Source organism: Falco biarmicus, chromosome 1 (genome assembly GCF_023638135.1).
Source record: "Falco biarmicus isolate bFalBia1 chromosome 1, bFalBia1.pri, whole genome shotgun sequence".
Taxonomy (NCBI): domain Eukaryota; kingdom Metazoa; phylum Chordata; class Aves; order Falconiformes; family Falconidae; genus Falco; species Falco biarmicus.
The window spans coordinates 22,577,943-22,599,265 of NC_079288.1; the positions used below are offsets into that span (position 1 = coordinate 22,577,943).

Sequence of the window (21,323 nt, forward strand, 5' to 3'; positions counted from 1 at the left end):
GGTGAAGTCCTCTTGGAAAGTTCTCCATGAGAAATTTAGCCGCAGGCAGTGGCACCAGTCACGTCAGTCCCCATCCTCCTCCTCCTGCCTTCTCCTAACTATTTTTGGAGAATCTCTGCAAGTCCTTCCTCCCTTGGAGAAGGTGGCACCCTGGCTCTGGTGCATCCATTCACCTCGGAGCAATGAACCGGGCCAGCCCGAGCCTCCAGCGCGGCGGCGCTGCTCCCAGAGGTATTTGGTGACTTCCCTGGTGCCTCAGCCCAGATGCCCCCAGGCCTGGGGGGAGGCTGTGTCCCACCTAAGCGCTGGATGCTGAGACTTCGCACCCAGATGTTTAGAAACCAGTTTGTCACGGTTTGCACAGAATGTTGTTTTGTTATTTAACAGAATTAACTGGACTGACTGCTCCCCAGAAGGGGCTGTGCAGCTGGTGGGACACAGATGACCATGTTTTAGTGAGGTCCTGGCGGAGGTGGGATGGTGCTGGCACGGAGCAGCCAACATGGGCATCTCTTTCTTTTGCATAACCCCTAAAACATTAAACCTGAGCCTGAATTATAAAACTCAGCCTTTCCGAAATTCTGTGGCTACTCCTTCCACGAACGTGGGGCCGAGCAGCAGTCCCTGCTAAAACCCAAGTGGCTTTTTCCACCCCTCCCTCTCCAAACGCCAAAGAACCACAAATAATCCTAATAAAAAGAGCATACATACGCATTAGCGTCAGGCACACGGAATTACTGCAGTAAAATTGCTCCTACAGGAAGGAAGGATGGAGCCGAACACTCTCGCTACCACACAAATCACGCAGGCTGAGGAGGGGACACACGTTTCTATAGCACCCAGGGGAAACACGAACACTGAATTACCTTAAAGACGGATGCAAATACAGAGATGGGTTTAAGAGGAGCCTGTCCCTGAGAGCAAAACAATGAGACAAAGGAAGAAAGTGATCATGAAGATGATGGCAGCAGGCAAAGAAGCTTGTATTTCTGTACCGAACAAGCCTAGCGAGCATCCTCCTAGTGAAACGGAGGATGGAGCATCGGTCACATCCACTTGCAGCCTGGAGGACGGCCGAGGACGGGCACTGGTAGCACTGGTACAAACCCACTCCAGCCCCTACCACTGCCGAGAGCTCCAGAGGGCCTCCAGCAACCGCTGGTGCCCAGCTGTGCTTCCCTGGTCCACGTCGTTTGGCACCTCTGGGGGGTTTGTGTCCCACCACGGTCACGGCACCCCCACCGCGTGCCGTGCGGCGGCTGAGCTCAGTGCCAGTAGAGCCACACAGGCATGGGGCCACTGGCTGGTGGGTCTTTGCCAGAGGAAAATCCTGTGCCACAAGCCGGTGCCTCGGTCCTTAGGTGGATTCGGGGAATGCCCACCTGCACCACGGGGCATGGCTCTTCCCACCAGACACGCAGTTCTCTTTGCAGTGACAATTGATACGGATTTTCGTTGTTTATTTTGACAGCACCTACGTGCTACCTATCCAAACCCTTCCTGGGACTGGAGAGACAGACACCGAGCACTAGCAGAGACCAAGGGAGCACCTTTAGCAGAAACATCTAGCAAATTTAAACCCACCCTGCAGCCACTCCCCTTTACAGCAGTCAAAAACGATGCTGTAAACCTGGTCGCCCTATTTCAGAGCAGGCTTACGGCACCGAGCCCTGGGACTCTCTCAGCACAAAGCCCCCACGAGGCAGGTACCTGTGAGCTGCTTTGTGAGAAGCTGCTTCTGCTTGGAGACCTGGGTCAGCCACTTTCTAACCTCCCTGTCCCCGCTGGCTTCCTCGTGCCTAGCCTACACTGACAGTATGGCCCCAAGGGCTCTTCTGCTGTCTTTTTTGGGAAGGCTGGAAAACAGGGTAGGCTTTCTCAATACAGACTGATCCCCCGTACAGCAGCTGACAACCACATTTCATCAATAGTAACAGGAGCCATAATGGGAAGGTAAATTGGGTCTGTCAAAACACAGCAATTAATTTGATAGGTAGTAGTTGCAACAAATGAGAGCAATAAAATGTGGTGAAGCCAGTGCTGACTCAATTAGGAGAAATCTGGAGCAGGCAGAAGAAACGTAGCACTAACAGAAACCCAGAACGTCACTGTGAATTTCAAAAACGTAACTGGCAAAATTAGAAAATGATCATTTGCTTCTGCAGCCACTGTTAATGAGGGCTTGAACCTGGCCATGGTCTGCAGGATCTGTGAGGTTCGATGAATCACCGCATCTTCTGGGAGATCCCGCACGGAAGGCAGGACCCTGTGCCACCCCACTGCCGTGCAGCTCCCAGGGTAAAGGCACAGCTGGCAGCGCTCGCACACGGCTTCTAGGTGTGTGTGTATGCTCTCGGGGGAGAGGCAGCCACTGCAAAACAAGAATTGCTACACTGGGGCATCCTCCTTTTAGTTCCCTTCAACCCAGGGAACGTGCCTGCTGTTTTAACAGCTGCCTTTTTAACTCTTCAGTGCTATTAAACAAAGCAATAAATAACACCCAGGAGAGGATTTGCTTCTTCCAGGTCTAAGGTGTGCTCAAAAGAGCCCTCTCTCCTCCCAGCACTAATTTAAGAACGATCTCAAGTCACCGGTGCCTTAATGGTGTCCCTCCAGAGGAACAACGGTTGTGACAAACGTGACAGACCTCCTGCTGTCGCAAAGGCTTCTGCCCATGCAGCTTCTGCACGAAGCATTGCCAAGAAGAGCCCAGCGCACTGGGTATAGGTAATGCAGGGAGGAATCAAAAAAAGGTTTGAGCACATGATTCAGTTTCCTCCTCGCCAAGTCCCAAAGACTGAGCTTAAAGGACAGATCCATTTTAAGAACCATCAATTAGGCATCAAGTACCAGAAAGCAGACTCAGCTGACAGAGGATTTCCTGCAAAATACACGCTCAGTACGGGCACAGATGTACGATCCTTGAAGCAGCAGTGAGGGGGGTTCTGGCAATTTCAAACAGCCTAATTTAATAAATGGAATGTGAAACCGGACTTTTCCAATTGCTTTTCTTTTTGCCTATAGAGAAGCACAAGTTATTTTCTACCTTTAACCAGAAGGAGATGAAATATTACAAAAGCTGATTTCTCTCTCTATATAAAGATGCTGCCCCTGGGGAGGAGAAGCTCTGTGGCAGAGAGCTTGGGAACTTGTGGCTTGTTTTTTTGCTCAGGTCCTTATAAGCAACCACACAGCAGCGTGGCCAGAGAGCAGTGGTGGCTGTGGGCACTGCCCTTCTGACACATCCCACTTTTGGGGTCCCCCATCCAGTTGCAGGGCTGGAAAAGGTGCCTGACGTGTAGGAACCCTGCAGAGCCTTTATGCTACAACGGTATTACCTGTTTCTGCCAGATCCTAGAAATTTATAGTCATCCAGACTTACTCAACACTGAATATTTAACCAACACAGCGCTATTCACAACATTTGCAAGGATGTTATATTTTATATGTGTATTAAGGGTGGTTTTACTACAGAACAACTCACTAGGAGTTAAGAACTGGATGGGCTTAGTACCTGCCTCTGTTTGCCCCTGTGGAAGTCCCACTGTAACTCACCGAACAATGAACATTCCCATTTAGACTCGGTTTACATAAAATCCATGTCATTAGATTCAACAAATCTATTTACATTTGAAGTAATTTTCATTAGATTCAATCAGTCTAGCATTTTTCAAAGTTGGAAATAATAATCGACATTCCTTAAAAAAACCCAAACCAACCACATTCCTGCTGTAGTGTTTAATATACGACACTATTTGTTGAAGAGATTTAGCCAATGTCTGTCTTTTGAACAGAAGGGTTTCGAGATCAGTTCTCAAAGCTCCAGTTGCGCGTGAATTAATTTAGGATAAAGTCAACTGTTACTGCCCAAAATTGACACCGATGGCTTGAGGCTGAGAAATTAAGTGCAGGAGCTGGTGCAGTGCAGGGCTGGCCCGTTCATGTGCTTTTTGCACATTTCTAAGCGCTTGCACTGCTGGGCAGGGACCAGCCTGGCACGGCTGCAGCTCCATCCCTGACCTGGCATGTCTTTGTAACCCAAGGGCACTGGGCACAGCAATGCAACAGTGGAAATTATACACTTTTATACTTTTCGTATATTTAGTATATACTTTTATATATTTTCAGTCTTGTACAAGGAGCCTGAGTGCAAGCAGAGACTGAAATGAGTAGAGACAGGGGAAGATGCTGGTTCTGTATAAGCCGAGAAGAATTTGACTAGCACCTTTAGAAAGCAGACAAATAAAAGCGGAGGCTTACAGTTCATCCTGAAGGCCTAAAAACATTTTAAAAGGGATTAGACGTGGACAGTGTGGCAAATCAGGAACATCACAGCCACGTGAGATCAAATGAACTTTAAGCAGATCACAAAGCACCCGGCTCCAGGCACTAACCACAGCATCAAGGGTCCAGAAGCATTCCCACCAGCTGGTTAGTGGCATGGGCTTACGAGTCTCCCAAAGGTAAAGGGAGTTGGAAACAGGTTCAGGCTAACAGAAGAAGTGACCACCTTAAAATATCAATTGAGGCAGGGTTTATAAAGAAGAAATCCTGCTTTGCTCTGAATTAGCTGTCCCAGACAGTGGGAACCTCACAATAAATTTTTCTTCAAAATTAGTAAAAGTTCCACCATCCTAGAGCAATGCAGTGGCCAGGAACGACAGCAAAGATACAGGGAGGGATGTGTGTCAAATTAGCACTAATTTGGAAGGCAATGAGCCAAGGGAAACAAATGAGAACAAACCCCTGGTGCTAAGCTGGCATGGGAGCTGTGACTGCCGCGCTCTTCAGATACATCCCCGCAGCAGCGCTCGCGTGCGCGGTGTTTAAATGTTAAACCAGTGTCTAACACTAACTGGTCCTGGACTCGAAGGTAAAGCCTTTGCTGAAGTCTCCAATACACAGCTGGGCCCTAAAGCATTATCATCCTTAATTGAGCTGTGCCCTGAAATCCCCGCACACCCGTGACAGCCAGACTCTATTTGCATCATCAGAGGCACACGGAGACTTAGCACACCCTCACGGGAGTCTGCTAGGCACGGTACTGGGATTTTGGGTGGAAAAGGAACGTTTTAGGACAACACAGTTGCGTTGCGAACTGCAGCCTTACAGATCCTGTGGGGTGAGAACACGAAGATAATTGTCCCAAGTCAGGCTGATGGCCCAGCTGTTACTTAGGAGGGTGATGGCCCAGAATCCTGGCTCCAAAAAGGACCAGTAACAAAAATGAGGGAGAAAGAGTAAGAACCAAGTAAAGGAGAAAGGAATCCTCCCCCCACTCCTGTACATCCAAGACCACTGCGCTTAAAAATTGTTGACGAATTCGATTCATCAACATTAGATCAGTCAGTCAGTCATTTGTCTATTCCGTTTTTAATCCCAATACAGCCATTTGTACCCAGCCTCCAAAGCAGCCTGTTGCAATGTGCTATTTCACTGGAAGTGTGAAAAAATACCGTATGTTTTCTCAAATGAAAAAGCAATGTCAAAGTGTTCTCCACTGCCTGCCCACGTGCCTCCGGGCTGTCTCTGCCCCGACTTGGGTCCCAGACCACAGACAAACCACATCATCCTATTTTTGACATTGTAAAACCTGCAAACTGCTCATCTGGCACCTTATCTGTTGAGAATTAAACCCTCCAATACATATCTAGACTAGCCTGCAAGTAAACTTATTTTAGTTCACCAATCTCTAACGGATCTTTAATCACAGGTAAAACCCAACCCAAGTTTAGCACCTTACATGCGTTTAGACCAAACCCATCTTACAGAGAGAACTGCATCTATAAGACGACTTTTTAGGCTGCTTTAATGCATTGTAATTTAATCCTAGAGGACCGGAGGTAGATTTTATCTTCAGTGGTTGACTTAGAAGGGAGTTTTGTCCTCAAATGCTAAAAAAAAATTATTTGCCAACCGCATCCTTCGCCCTCCCCACACGCCTTTGCTCTGAGCCAGGCAAGGCCATACATACATACATCAGCAAGTTCCCTGGAGCAGACATGGATCTCTCCTCCCGCCTCGCCTGAACCTCGAACGGATTTCCAAAGGAGCGTTTCCTTAGCATGGCCTTCACTAGGATCTTGGAAGAAGAAAAACAGACCGGTGAGAACAGCAGGACTGGCTGGCTCCTTGACGCTATTTCACAGCAGTCTGACAACAGGTCCTTCAATAATTCAGCAGACATTTGACAGCATCATGGTGACAGCACCAACTGAAGGAACCTCTTGGACTTCCAGGCAGCCACAACAGCATTCCCTCAGGTGGCGAGCTCAGACCCCTGGCACACCATCACCAGCAAGAGGCCAAGCAGATGCTGCTGACCACTGCCTGCCACCCATGGTAGTCCAAGCCCATGAGGAGGAGGGACCGGAGCTCTCTCGGGCCATCCTCCCAGGCAGGTCCTGCTATCCAGGGGAAAGGCTGGTTTTACCTCCCCCAGACGGCTGTTGGGGCGAGGGCCCATGTTAACATCACACCGCAAGAGCTGTGCAAATGGGTCCTTGTTGTGCTCAGCACTCTCTCCCCATGAGGAATCCCCCAAAGGCACCTACATTGTAATAATTGCTCGTAGGAGATCTCCAGCTGGCTACAGGCAAGCTGCTGAGAGAGCCCCCAACACCCACTTGTGCTCCCCCCACAATATATAGCAAGTGCCAGCTATATGTTCTGTGGCTGATGTCCTCTCCCTGCTTCTCTGGCGAGGTCACCTCCAGGTCTGGAGCCTTCATTGAGCATCCAAATCAGGTGCCTCATAACCTCTCTAGGTTAGTGAAACAAACCACACTTGGGATGCTTCTGGTGTTCTGGATGTCTGATGCCAGACACTTTGGGGGTGGATGCCAAACCCTGCAGCTCCTAGGAGAGCAGCTACGATATAAACAGAACTGCTCACAGGGTCAGGCCCAGCAGAACCAGGCTGCTGTAGTGCTCAGAGACACAAAAAGTTCACACTGGGTTGAAAAGCCAAGCTTTTCATGCCAGGAACACACGTGGACCCTCTCCAAACCTCCTTCACTAGCTGAAGGCTTCAGCAAAGTACCACGCTCCCAACCCATGCAGAAGATGTGGCTGTGGTTTATACCTACCACAGCTGGCAAGCTCGGGATTGTCTTCACCGAGTTCTTCACCTCCTCCTCTGTCACCTCCACCACGGTACAGTGCTCCTCCTCCAGTGGGAGAGGCTCCTGGCCGCCCCTGGTCAGCCACGGATGCACCTGTGTGGGGAGGAGCACAGAGAGGGCAGGGGCTGTGGTGCTGGCGATGGGAGAGAAATGGGAGCGCAGGACCGATGACAGGGGTAAGTGCCGGTACTGCTCCATTTTCCACTTTCAGCAACGTGCTTCATCCAGCTCCCTTGGAAATTGGTGCAATCTGGTGCCTGGCCAGACAGCATCCCCCAGTGCCTGGTGCTGTCGCACCCACCGGCATCTCGGAGGAACCGACACCCTCTGAACCAAATCTGAAACGTTTTGGAAATCTGAGTTATCCTGAGCATTTTCATCTTTTTTTTTTTTTTTCTCTCCTATGCATACACTTCATCTAGGGTTACAGGTGCTTGCTGCCGGGGAGAGTCAAGATCATTTATGCATCTGCACAAATGAGGGTTTAGTTGTGTAAAACGGAGCGCTCGTCAAGGCTTCATGCTTCTGCAACAGCCTCCTGCCTCTGGAAATAGCAAAATAATCCACCTGGGCACCACGTAAACCTCTCTGTACCCACGAAGGAGAGAGCAGGCAGCTTCCCACCACCCCTCCCCACTGCTGCTGGGGAAGGCAGCTGAGGGCAGGAGGGGGCGAGGGTCTCTGCTACCCACACCCGGGGTGGGATGTTTGTCAGGGAGAGAGCTGATGGGTGCTGCCTTTAGAAACGCCTGCTTCACCCTCCAGGACGAGGAGTTTAATTAGGATGGATGCTCACTGCCTACTGCCACTCCAGCTGGATGCAGGTGTCCAGAGTGTTCTCCAAGGGCTAAGTGACGAGCTGTTTTACAGCACTTAATTAAGGTGTGTTTTCCAAAGATCGTTAATCACGCTTGTAATAACTTTTCCAAGGCATGTCACCACATCCAGCCGTAAGCGAAATGAGGGCACTAAACCCTCCAGCCTACCTGGGGCTTGTCAACATTTCAGCTAGGCAAGGATGCTGTCCAGCCATTTGTTCACGTTCCTCATAGGAAACGATCTGCTTCATTTGTTTTGATGGTGAACAACAATTCCAAAGCCAGCTGGATGGAGCAGTTAAGATATTTGTCCAGCCTAACCCCCTTCTATAATTTTACTTCCCTCTTCCAGCTTTTGCCACATTTATCTTCAAAGTAGACATCAGAGATTTATCAAGGGGAAACGATCACATAGGAGAGGCAGCATTGAGCTAATGCTTGCCAGCAGGAGGATGTTGGCAGCCACGTCAGGATTTTATCTTACAAGTAAGGGACGTGAAAAAGAAAGAGGAGTGTGAAAACAGGGGAAAACAGAAAGGGAGGGAACCCTGGGAGGAGGTGGCAGCAGCAGCCTGGAGTGACCACTTTGAAACATCTGCCTGTGCAAGAAGCTGAGGCTGGAGCCCTGCTACATGCTCTGCAGGGCAAAGCAGCTCCTCGGGGTTTGTCTGTGAATACCGGTACAGAGGGAGCCTGCCATCCCCGTGGGCTGTGTCGGGCTCGCCTGCCCTCTCTAGGTTGGATTCCTCCGGCCAGGGCCTTCAGCCATGGTGGCGTCACCCCACAGTCACCAACAGCTGCCTCGTGAAGTCCCTTATGTTCAGCTCTGAGGGGCTTCCCACCATCGCTGGCTGTGGCTTCCTGGCAGGGAGGGAAAGGGATGTCCCATTCTTTCTTGGAGTTCATTTGCTTCAGTGGCAAAAGTGCTGGTGGTGGCCTGAGACAAAGCGCACAAGAGCTGTGTGCCCTGCAGAGGATGCTGATGGACCTCTGCAGAGATGCTGAGATTCTCCAGCAGGTCCGGGTCGACAGGAGGACAGAAAGCCCTGGCAAAACCAGAATGAAGCCAAACCCTACAAAGCATGATGTTCTACCAGGCCCGTTTGTTTTTCCTGTTAATAAGCATCTCCCACGTAACACTGCTAGAAACCAACGTGCTGCCTCGAGGCTGCTGACCACAGGTCCCTCCCTGACAGCGCAGGTCCTGCAGCTAGCAGTGCCCACGGCAACGCTGATTCTCCTGGAAATTCACTGAGAATCAGCCAGCTTTTGAGTAATTTCAATTTAAATAAGGAAACAAGAAAGCTCTTGTCGATACTCCCCAAGCAAGCAGCAGCGACGGAGCTGTTACATGCCGCAAAACGCGCGCTCTCCCCTTCTGAGGTTGCATGCCAGAGAAAGCTCCCAAAACAAACACTGGGAACAGCTCTGCCTCGTTAGAAGGTACCAAAGGAAGAACAAAAGCAGAGGAGACAAAAGACTATAATACCAACGTCCAATTTACCTTAATTCTGGGGACAGTTATCCTTGTTTCTGGATTTTTATCCAGCATGCGTAGGATCAGCTCCTTGAGCTCGTCACTTATCTGTGTTCTGAGTAAAGAAAAGAGCAGCACACAGTTAGCAAGGGGACCAGGTGGAGGTCCTGCTCCCCTCAGAAGACATTTTCTCTACAAACCTGGCTTGAGAAGAAAGGGCTGGCTGGCTCGGTCCCTCCACAGGCCCCGCGGTCACGGCTGCAGGGTTTGGTTATCCCCCTCTGCCCACCGCACATGCTCAAAATGCAGGACCAGGGATCAGGGGAATGGATCTAAGGGCACTTCTACAGACAGCTCCCAGGGGAATTTCAGAGGGCAGATTCTGGGACAACCAAGTGGTGCTGAGCAGGACTGGCGGTGTGTCTGTGATAAGGAAGGGCACAACCTGATCTGCCAAATCCGCATCACGAGCTGGACACAACATCCCCACGTGGCATTCAGGTTCCCAGCCAAGCCTGCAGGCTGCCCTAATTACATCGCTGCCACCAATGCGGACCCGTTCGGAAACTCGGGATTTCCTACCTGGATAGCTCAGCTTTGGTGTAACAAAAGGAGGAAAATCACAGATGTGACTAAGAGAAACACATTTAATTTTTGAACGCTCTTTCCAAGATCTAAACACCAGAGTGCCTGAAGCCACTCTATCCACACGGAACCCTTGGTCCTGCGGTCTGTCCCTCTGGCCCAAAGGCTTCCATGACTTCTGCTGCTAATGATACCGGCAACATCTTTTAAACAGACTTCATCTGTACGACCAAAATTTTGAAATAAATAAAAATATTGAAATAAAATGCCAGCATGTAACAGAATTGTAGTGAAAGCCTGCATCACAAGTGGCTTTTGAGGAGCTGTGATGGGAGATGGAGTTGGGTGGCATAAACTGTCACAGCCCAGCAGGGCTGGATTTCAGACTGGAAGCACCGATGAGGACCAGGTGCTGTGCCCACCTCTGCACCCCTCCCAAGCAGAGGAGGGCAGAAACTATCATAATCCTAAATGAAGACCACATCACCGTAAGGGATAGTGTAGTTTGACAAAAACTGGAGCTGCAGTTTAATAATTTAGGAATGCTTTGTGTGGACGTCGGTTAGGGGATCCTTAACCACAAGGAAATACTGCTTGTTCGGTGGGAAGGGACAGAAAGTGGCTTCAGTTTAAAGTCTGAACACTTGTGGAGTTGCACCAAGGCTCTGCAGTATGCAGGGAATATGGTCCGGACCAGGGGAATGGCAGGATGAGTCCTCGGAGGCGTCCCACTTCCCAGTGATGGTTTAGGTGGGAATGGGAAGAACCGTGCTGCTCTCGAGATGAGCTCCAGGCTCAGAACAACAGCTCTGGGGAGCGACAGCACATTCAGCAGATCAGAATGAACAGAATTCTACGGCAGGACCACACTGAGCTGCAGGCGAGATGGTGTTTTTAAAATACTTTAACATCAGACCTGTGCCAAACTGGTGACAGCTTTATTTAAAATACAAGAGAGGGAAAGGATAACCACCAAACATTTCTGGGCACCAGATGGATTTCTGCACAGCACAGGCTTAATGCTATAAGGCAAAGCCCAGTAAGCAGGGTCACAAAGCGTCGGGGGGGTTGTGGCCAGGTAACAGATCACATCACCCCGTCTCTGCTTGTCCTCTCTCCCTTCTGCCAGGGGGCATGCTGTACCCCACAGCGTTCTTCCTCTGAAAAGCCCGTGCTATCTGGACTTTCTCACAGTCATAGTCCTGTAACAGCTCTCAGGAAAATACCAAGCATCGTGGAGCTCAGCACCCGTTGGGGAGGGTTGCCAGCACCACAGATCATTTTACAGGGTGCCTGCAGAACACTGTCCTGGACTTCAGTTGTCCACCAGGAGGGAAACTTCTGGCTCTCCTAACACATGTCTGGACAGAAACTTCTCCAGCTTGCTTTCTAGTCATGCCAGCATCGTCAGGGTGTGAGCTAATCCCATTTACCTCCTGTCATGCCAAGGACTCACTGACATGAATGAGAACTCCAGAGCGATAAATATTTATCCCAGCGTCTCTAAGGGAAGGGAAGGGACAACGACGCCGGTACAGTCAGCTCCATCTCTGTCCTAAAGGTTGTCAGGAAACAGGCAACGAGTTTCCATGGACTGTCTGCCAACAGGAATGTGTCTTTTGTAGCCATGGTGAAATAAATTGAAACCAAAATAATCTTAACTGTAGTGAGGTGCTAATTCTGTGGGAGGTCACGGTGGATCCGCTCCAGTGAATTCCAGTTTTATGTGCATCTCTGCTGCTGCCTTCACCTAACAAATAGATGTAGCTTAGACAGCCGTCAACACCCAGTAACTGTCTGCTCCTCCAGCACCCTAACCAAGGGTGCAGCTTTTTTTAGACTGGGAGAGCAGGTCACCAAGAAATCCAAATAAATCACGCTGGCGGAACGGTCGCTGAAGGAAATGTCTGAATGAAGCAAAGGTTCTCAGCACAACCCAGTTAGCCCATTAAATGTTAATAACCTACAGCGGAGCCAGATGGGAACCGTCCCTTGTAAGCTGACTGCTAACCCAAACATATGATGGCTGAGAGGGTGGGCATCTTGCCAGGACCCAAGCAAGCAGGGAAGCAGGGAGAAGGCTGCCAGGGATACATAAACAATTTTTTCTTTTTTTTTTTTTTTTTCCTTTTTTGCTGCAGTGCTGTCAAGACAAAGTCCTGCCCTGCCCACAGAGCAGCCGGTGGGAACGCAGTCACGCAGCACAACCAGCCTTTGTGCCCTTCATGCCTGGAGCCTGGCTAGCTGTACCACCTCACCCCCAGCATGGGGCTGGCTTGCCAGAACTGCTCCAGACCCACGCCCGGGGACCATGTTTGCCATCTAACAAGTGGTCTGAGCTTGTGGCCGCGGGTCCTTGGTCTGTGTGCTCCACACCGTCCCCAGCGCGGGCTCCAGCAGCCGGAGCGGAGGTGGCTCTGCCCGAGCTATCTGCAGCGGCTGCACTGCAGAGTGGGAATGGGAACGGAGAGGTGATTAATGCAGCCCACGGAGCCTGGGACATGAGTCATCCCATCTGAAGCACATCTCTAAAATAGGACAGCCCGAGCACCCCGTGCTTTCTGCAGGCTCAGGAGGAAGCCTGGGACTGCCAAGGCAGAGGCGCAGCCCTTTGCTGTAGGTGCCCAAAAATTCAGTCAGCATCTCACAAAAATTAATGTAATCGATGGTGGATACATGGATGTATCGCAGGCTGCCTGACCACATCCCTCCCTTCCTCCCTAATACCAGATGGGCCTTTCATTAGAGTTTTAATTTATCCGTGCTTGTTCTAAATCAAGTCATTTTATCTCTCTGTTTTTATTAGAATGAGCAACTGGGTCCAGAAGGTCACAAATGCTTTGCCTGACTACTGTGCTGATTCAGGAAGGAAAATAAGAGTCCAGCTTTGGCTACTTCACCTGATGAGCAACCAGGAGAAGAATAATTAATCACCAACAGAGAGTCACGTGAGGCTTGCGAATGAAGGGAATGCCAAGGAGCGGCTAGTACAGGAGGGGAAAGGCACAGTGGCGCAGTGCAGAGCCCGAGCACACGCTGAGCGTGACCATCTCCTGGTCACCCCCGCTAGCCCAGCCCAGCCGTCCCCACCAACAGCTCTGGCTTGGACGACATGGGTTTCCTTCCCTGACCAGAGCAGGGTGGGTGGCAGCCTCTCAGTATCGAATGGGTACATTCATTTCTGTTTTTTTCCATAAATGGCTCCAGTCTGCCGGCACACGAGACAAACCCGTATCTTCCTGGAGCGTGTTGGGTGAGGCAGAGGAGCGGGGGTGCTGTGGCTGTGTACCTCAGGACAAGCATCCTTCCATCAAACACTTCCCCCAGCTCCAAGGCAAGTCCACAGAAGCAGCGTGTGTTTATTTAGACTGAGCCTGAGGTCTATAAACCATTGCTTTTGAAAACAAATACACTGAATCATTCTGATAGCTACCGCACAGGGAGAAACACAGAACCCCAGCCAAACCATGCATCCAGCACCCCCGGGATCAAGTTAGCTGGGGCAGAACGTGAGACCCATACCGAAACCCTTTCACTTCCCATGATTTCAAGAGCCATTTCCTTCAGTCCGTGTCTGCACAACATGGACACAAGAGCAGCAGAGGCAGCTGTAACGCCTCGACAACATCAGCAGCACAAAACGCACGTGAAGGACCCAGGAGAAGGCAAAGCACCTCACCCCCCTTGTCCGTCCCTCCGCTGTGACCTACTGGCACTTACGCTGCACAGGGAGTAACGCTGCATACGGACCTTTATCTTACAGTAGCTGAATAAAGTTTACTTACTCTTCTGGGAACTCTACAGGCTTGTTCTTGATCCTGTTATGAAGACCCAGAATATATTCATCTATAAAAGGGCACTGCAAAACAAACAAAAGATTTTTCAGTTGTCAGAGACCCCAGCACTGCTTAGGCATTTATCATGCATCTAACAGCAGACTCTCTCCATTTTACACAGAGATGGAAATAAATAAAATATCCCTACACACAATAAATTAACTTGTTCCTTATTAAAAAATAAATGCGGAACAGCAGAGGGATTCTAAGTAATACATAATTGGATGGGGATAGCCCCTCCATCTACCCTCCCAGGTGACCACGAGCTTCTCGTTTTCCTTTTCTTTGCTCCACTTCTGCCTGGAAAATGAAGACACAGACACCAGCTGCCGTGTATCACTGCGTTCACGTCTCTGTGTGACAAGCATCATTTGGAGCTCAGTATTACTCTAAAAATGCTTGGATTTCCACTTTGAATTCAGATATCTAGATTCAAAGCGTGTTTTCCTCCAGCACAACTTTTTACACTGGATTCATTTAGACCTAGATTCTGGCTCTTCCCACCTGGCAGGGCAGCAGCAGGGGATGCAGGAGCAGCATATCCACAGCCCCTACAAACATCTGCATCAACACTGGAGCATCTATGCTTGTTTTAGTGGGCTGCTGGTGGGCCCTGTCTCAGCCTGCCTGGCCAAATGAAGTTATGAAATATAAAATAGGAACAAAAGGTACAATATTTACTGCACAGGGTCACATGGAATAGATAAACATATTCCTGAGCTTGGCTTTATATCCCCCCTCTTTCCTTCCTCCAGTGCTTGCCATAGAGGTTACATCACCATGAGGTTACATCACAATATAAAAATCAAGGTTATACCCTTTCACTTGAGGATTTGGCCCAAATGAGACATCATTATAGACACAGGTCAGAGAATACCTTCCATCCTGACACAGCTCAGCAATATCACCCCAGCAACGGAGATAGTTCTGCCTCTGCCACCCCCGCCAGCCACTTCTTACCCCTCAGCTGGATGCTTTATGCTTGTGTGGTGGGACCTGCAGCGGTCCGTGCTTGCACAGGAGGTTCAGCTAACATACCTGCACACACGGACCACATGTACCTGCTGTACTGCTTGCCCTGGGAGAGAGTGGCTGGGATGGGGGGCTTCTGGCCACAGGAGAGGGAAAAGCCACGACAAGACATGGCGTTTGCAGAAGGCAGCTCTGGAGAGCTGGCTCTGCCAAAGGGGCTCCATCTGGCCCCACTTGGCTTTGGCAGACAGAGCTCTCTGCAATCTGGTTTGCCAAAGCGCTGCAGTCGCTTGGGATCACAAACCTATGCCTCTCTCCATGCTCTCTCTGGCTTGTTTCTAAATAGAGGCAATGTGGATAACCTCCCAGCAAACTGCTGCTGGTGGTGCTGCTGATGCTGCTCTGGGTTTGTAGAACGAACAGCTCTGTATACAGCTACCAGCTCTAGAAACTCTCCTTTCCACAGATCACAACGTCAGCCCCTTCCCATCTGCATGGTGATTTAGGAAAACAGGAGCTTGCAGGAGATCTTTGTTTCTAATATTTGCCTTTATTTGGAAAGGAACGAGTCAAAAGCCAGGCAGGCAGACGCTCCAGCATCGACAAGCCAGCTTACCTTCCCGTAAACAAAGCAGTACAGCGTAATTCCCATGGCCCATACGTCAAGTGCCTGAAAGAAAGCATGTACAGGCAGTAAATGAGATACAACGCAGAGATGATCTGAATGAGCTGAATTTCCCCACTGATTCACAGACCGTTATTTGTACGCGTTTAATGTTTTCTATTTTACTGCGTAGAGTCTCTCTGAAGTTGGGTTCCTAAAGGCATCTGTAGCACACCTGGGGAACGAGGACCGTGCTGGGCCAGATGTTGCTTTCCTTGTCCTTGCTGTGGAGTGCAGGGACTAGCCAGCAGCCCCTTCTTGCAGGAGATTGCACCACTCAAAGCTGAATCTCAAATTCTTCCAGGCACCACCCGACCCCCCCCCCCCCCGCCCCGACGCCCATCAGGCCCTATCTCCATGTCTGCATTACAGCCCTCTGCAGCGCCACTCACTTCCAAGGGATCAGGATACAACCTTGGTGCCCAGCAGCCCTCTGTGCCTCAATTATTTTGGAAGGGAACCATAAGAGATTCCTCCTTTCCCTTGGAGCAGAGGAAGGGCTCTAACACGGCTCCCGCCTGGCCAGGGATCTGCAGCAAAGTCCGTCTGCCTGCAAAAACATCCAGGGTTTTGCCTGGACTGAACACAAAATCAGAGCTTCAGTTTTACTTAATAACAACCCTGATTTGCACTGCAATCCCTGGGTGGGCAACATACAAAGGATGCAGGTGTGGTGCTGCCCTTTGTGCCATGCTGGGGGTCCCAGGAGGCATCAGCCATCAGCAAAGACCTACCTTTCCACTGAAACTTTTGCCAGTGTCTGAAATGGCCTCTGGTGCCATGAAGGCTGGTGTCCCTGCCGTGCTGGAAAGCTGGGCATCGTTCCCTTCAAATTGATTGCTGACTCCAAAATCAGCGATTTTGACATGCCCGTCATCTCCTAAGAGCAAGTTGGAAGGCTTGATGTCCCGGTGAATGATCTTCTGGTAGTGCACTACAAAAAAAACCACAAAACCAGGAGCATGGTCTGTCATGGCAGCCAGGGGAAACCCTTCCAAGAGGATGAAAACAAAGGTACAAGCTCAGGCACCCCACTTAAAGCTGCTGCTGGATATGCAGCATAGCACAGTCGAAGTGCCAGTTCCTATAACCATTTCTCTGCAGCGCCTCACTGGGACGTACACCAGAGCACGATGCTCAGAAACACATCAGTCCCCAGGAATTATGCACAGAACAGACACAAACCCAGCAGCAGCCCCACCGAGCCGAGCTGCTAGAGAAGAAAATTGTGAAAATCCTGCAGGTTTGCTTGGCCTCATCGGACCAGCTGATGGGTCAGGGAACTCGCTGTATTAAAAGTTTACAGGATCCAAATAAAAAGGTTCATTTTTCATGGGTTTATTTCGCATTAGCTACAAAGCTAATCAAAAGGGGCAGAACAAAACAGATCCAAGAGGGGGGATTTAGGCAACTAGCAGCTGAGTGCCAGCTCCAGCCAACAGCTCGGAATCAGTGGGTGTTCCCAACTCAAAAGATGCTTCTGACCAGGGAGCAATCACCAGCTGGCTGGTGCCAGCCCCCCCCCCCCCCCCCAAAAAAAAAAGGCAGTCTCCTTCTAGCCATGCTTCACAACAGAGCCCACAAATAGAGAAACCACCTCATCTGGCTTTGCATCACCCCAAGTCCCCCACCACACAAAGCCACCAGCCACTCCAGCCACTCTCACACCCAGAGCTGTGGTCCTTCAGAACCCTCCTGGGCATGACCCGTCACTCCACGGGGCTGCAGCAAAGACTCCAGCTCTGTCCCGGCTCCACAAGGCCAGTTGCGGGCACCGGCTGAAGAGCTCATACATCAAAAATGAAAATAAATCCTTGCAAAGAGGTTGGAGGCTGAGATGCACTGAAAACAGCGATGACAAAAGCCCTCTCGTTACAAGCCACCTGGGAAGCAGTGTGGCCATTTCTGGGCCACCGAGTGAAGCAGGAGGCTGTAGGAAAGTGGCTGACGTCTCAGAAACTTGGAGACCAAATGTAAAAGTCAAAAAACCAACTTTCTGAACACAAAATGACCCCAAAAGCAGAACTTTAGAAAATCAAGAGACTTCACTGCACAGGAGAGGAAATCCTCTAAGTCTTTCCTGCCCTTCCCAGGTGAAGGGACCCCCCCAGCCTCCCTCCTCCCCCAGCCCCAACCACTATTTTCACATTGCCTTCTTGCAAACGGAGCATGTTGGTTTTTATACCTCCCCACGAGCACTTTTCACATCTCCCAGGAAATAGGCAATGGGGTGGAAGAAAATGCTGCTCTAACCCTTTCCTGCTTTACAAACCTGGTCAACACGTTGCCCCAACGGCAGCCTGCCCTACGGAGCATCCCAGTTTGTGTCTTAGGACCAAGAAGGAACAAACTTCACATCACTGCTCTGCTCGTTTCAAGCCAACCTTCCAGCAGGCTGTGTCTGGGGAGGGGAAGTCACGCTTGCAGACACTTTTCCTTCAAAGGACCTCTCCTGATATTTAAAGGACTGTCAGGGAATGCTGTCCTTGGCACATTAAAGAGCTGATCTGGTGGTCCAGCAGACAAAAACTTGCTGGAGAGCACCGGTGCTTCCATCTCCTTCCAGATGCACAGCAACTGCGTGGCCACGCTGCGATGTGAGCCCGTTAATGCTGCAACAGCCCAGCCAGACAGTCAGGATAAACACCGAAACCCCTGCAGCAACAGCAATTACAAGGACACATCTGCTCTGCAGCAAATCTGGTGGCAAGCTGACATTTCATTATGGTAATATAGGAAGAAAAAAAAAAAAAAAAAAAGAAAAGGGATGGGGGGGAGTGAAGTTTCCCTTCAGGAGATGATGAGCTGCCTATCAAGCAGGTGTCTGCTCTCATGCCTGATACCACAGGGCTAAAATTTCCAATGCCTCTAAAAAATATACACCCTCCAAATATACGTGGGCTATACAAGTAGCTCTCTGGAGCTAAGCCTGTGAAAACCGAGGGGGTTACACTAGGCAAGCAGGTACTCCAGGCTTTTTATTATTTCTTCCATATGGGAAAACAAAACAACCCAAACCGAAACCACAAACCAATTCCCTGGTCAAATAACTCTTTATTTCATAAAACACATGCCCTGCCTTTGCGCAATCTGACGAAGGTAGAGTGAAAACGCGGGCAGTTTGCCAGATGCCCTGTGTTTGCTCAGCGCCCGTCTCAGCCTGGTACCCAGCAGGGCAGGGTACCCGTTACACAGAGCAGCAATATGACTGTTGAACCAAAAAAATCAAAACCACATCCTTTGCAAAACTCAAAGCCATCAAACACTTGGATCAATGCACATCTGCGTTTCCCAGACCAGAACATCCACGTGCTTGACGTGATCGTGAGGGCCAGTGATCGCCTGACCTCAACAGCTCAGAGGAGAGAATCAGCACAAGTGCCTGCAGGGCGGAGGAGCACAGGTTGCACTTGCAGAAGCGAGCCCGTATCCCAGGCCTATGCCATGCAATGTCAACCAGGTGCTTCTGCAAACCTGGCACCTGCTTTAAAACATAAACCGGAATGGGAAGGAGATGGGTGTGGAGGGAAGTGGCTGGCCAGGTCAGGACCGGCAGCGCTGGGAGCAGTGCCCAGCCCACGCGCCGTGCTGCTTTGCCATGCTGTTTGGGTGACAGCAATGAAAGCCTTGTGCCAGCTGGCTCAACAGGCTTCTTGCTGTCTGCAAATCCTCCTCCCTACCCAGCTGCCTTGTGCAGAGGCAACAGCCATGAAGGGAGAAGGATGGGGGACAGGAACAGCACGTTGAGCACCACCTGGTGTAAATGAACAAGGAAAAATTCTAACAGCAAGAGCTCCCGTCTAACCAGAAATGATTTGGTGTGGAGCTGCTAATCTGATGAAGGCAACCTGAAATCCCTTTCGTGCTCTGAAGAAACACAGTTCCTAAGGTCCCAGTCTTCCAGCTGCTGTGGGCGCACTCCCCTGCACAGCCATCCAAAACAGGTTTCACAATGCACAGCCCGATCCTCTCCTGCGCTGTGCCTCACCACTGGTGCAGTTCAGTACAACACAGGGCTGCAGAAAGAATAAAAGATTCCCCCCAAATCATTGCCAAGTCTTCTTGTAGGCAAGAGAAAAAAACCTGGCTTGTTTGAGAGCTGCAGCAAGCAAGCTTATTTGCAGGACACCAACACGACTAAGCTCAGAAAAACTTTCCAAATTACCAACTTCTGCGGCAAGTTCAGACCATTTGCAGATAAGGCGTTGCAGGGAGAAGGGCAGGGAACAATGATTTCAGCAGGGCTGGCCGAAGGCTGACTGGCCAAGTGGCAGGATGTGCCTGCAGTGACACGAGCATCACTGCCACACGCTCCGAAAGGAGCCCGGGGACAGCCTCCTGCAGGAAAGATACTTGTTAAACCAGCGTGATCTACATTTCCAGCACAACACTCAAAGGAAAAGATGGTGTTATCCCTGCAGAACTCCAGAGGGATGGCTGAGCATCGCAGGCATAAAGCCTGTCACTAACAACACCCTCCAGACTGCTAATAACTGTACAGAAGGGACACCGCCAAGGAGCACACAACTCACTGAGCCACCCAAGGGGAGCAGGTGACAGCCTCAATCAAACACAATCACCAGCACAAATTAACCCTCTAATTTCATCAGCCTGAAGCACCTGGGAGCAAGTTTCTTCCCTCTCCAGATGTAAGAGCAGCAGGCAGGAAGGCACCTTTGTTAGGATCGCTATTCAATGTCTCTGGAAGCCAGGACTAGAGGTCCCAGAAACAAAACCCTCGTCCTGTCCTTGGGATTAAGGACATGTTGCGACACCACCGCTAACAACAGGAGCAGGGCTGCGGCAGGCACAGAAGAGAAGGAAAAACACTTGTAACACCTGAAGCAAACCCTCAAATGTGCTTTAAAAAACATAAGCGAAATCACTATCTGTATCGCTGCACCTAAACTTGCTCCATGAGCATTTGGGAATTTTAAACCAACCCTTAATGGGTTAACATGACCTCCCCTTAATGGGGCAGCTGGGACCCCTAAGTTGAGTCTGCGCCTTCGAGGGAACTTCCAGCTACTCTGCATCCTCAAAGAGACCGGCCATGGCAAGGCGTTGGGTTTTTCACTTGTGCCATGCCAGAAAGAGTCACAAAGCAGGCAGACATCAGCCCTGCCGAGCCTGCCCTCAGACCCACACCACCCACACCACCCAGCCACGGGGACGCGGCTGCTGGATGCACGCAGCCTTAGGAAGGACCATCCCATCGGTGCTCCCTTCCCAGCTCCCCACCACCACACGCAAGGGTGACATCAACAGCTAAAAATCACCCGTTCCCATGGGAATGTACCTGTTAACATTGATGCTGAGCTGGCCAAAGCAGAGCACTTCGCTGAAGCCGCTTCAGCAACCTGACAAAATAGTGCCATGCGTAGCTTTTCCCTGGAAAGGACTGTGCTCTCAGAGAAGAGGTTTGTGCTCTCAAAGCTTGCTGGAACAATTCCCCTGGGCTCCAAGATCCTCTGCACTTTCTGTGCTGACAGACCGGATTCAAAGAAGGGATCGATACCTCTTCATAGTGAAAATAAGGCAACGTAAATTATTACAGAGCCCTTAGAAGAAAGTCTGATTCTGCAGCGCTCTGTTAAATTCGGTTTTAGGGGACCCATCTGTCACTGCAGTGGAAAGGTAACTATTTCAGGCATATTTGCATCAATCCCATGGATTTCTGGAGCATCTAGGCGAAGATCCCAAAGCACATTAGCTTTGCTAACAAAATACTTGTTTGCTAAACCTCACAGCCACCCTGTGAACCAAGCAGGCAGGACAGCTGAGGGCCCATTTATTACGTTTTCATCACCGCTTGTGTTAGAAAGCTTGAGCAGGCACACGTGAAGT

At 50.3% G+C, this 21,323-nt stretch overlaps 1 protein-coding gene across 3 annotated transcripts in view; it reads right to left on the reverse strand.

Annotated features, from left to right (window-relative positions):
- The window catches only part of CAMKK1 (calcium/calmodulin dependent protein kinase kinase 1), a 107,977-nt gene that overhangs the window by 8,983 nt on the left and 77,671 nt on the right, over positions 1-21,323 (reverse strand). For 2 of the 3 annotated variants that reach the window (XM_056354093.1, XM_056354083.1), the window contains exons 10-16: positions 16,211-16,410; positions 15,429-15,482; positions 13,790-13,863; positions 9,447-9,534; positions 7,089-7,217; positions 5,979-6,082; positions 867-914 (exon numbers count right to left, since the gene is read on the reverse strand). In XM_056354093.1, coding sequence (XP_056210068.1) covers positions 867-914; positions 5,979-6,082; positions 7,089-7,217; positions 9,447-9,534; positions 13,790-13,863; positions 15,429-15,482; positions 16,211-16,410 — 697 coding nt within the window. The remainder of the gene's footprint in view (positions 1-866; positions 915-5,978; positions 6,083-7,088; positions 7,218-9,446; positions 9,535-13,789; positions 13,864-15,428; positions 15,483-16,210; positions 16,411-21,323) is intronic. The other variant, XM_056354102.1, reaches the window with a different exon arrangement.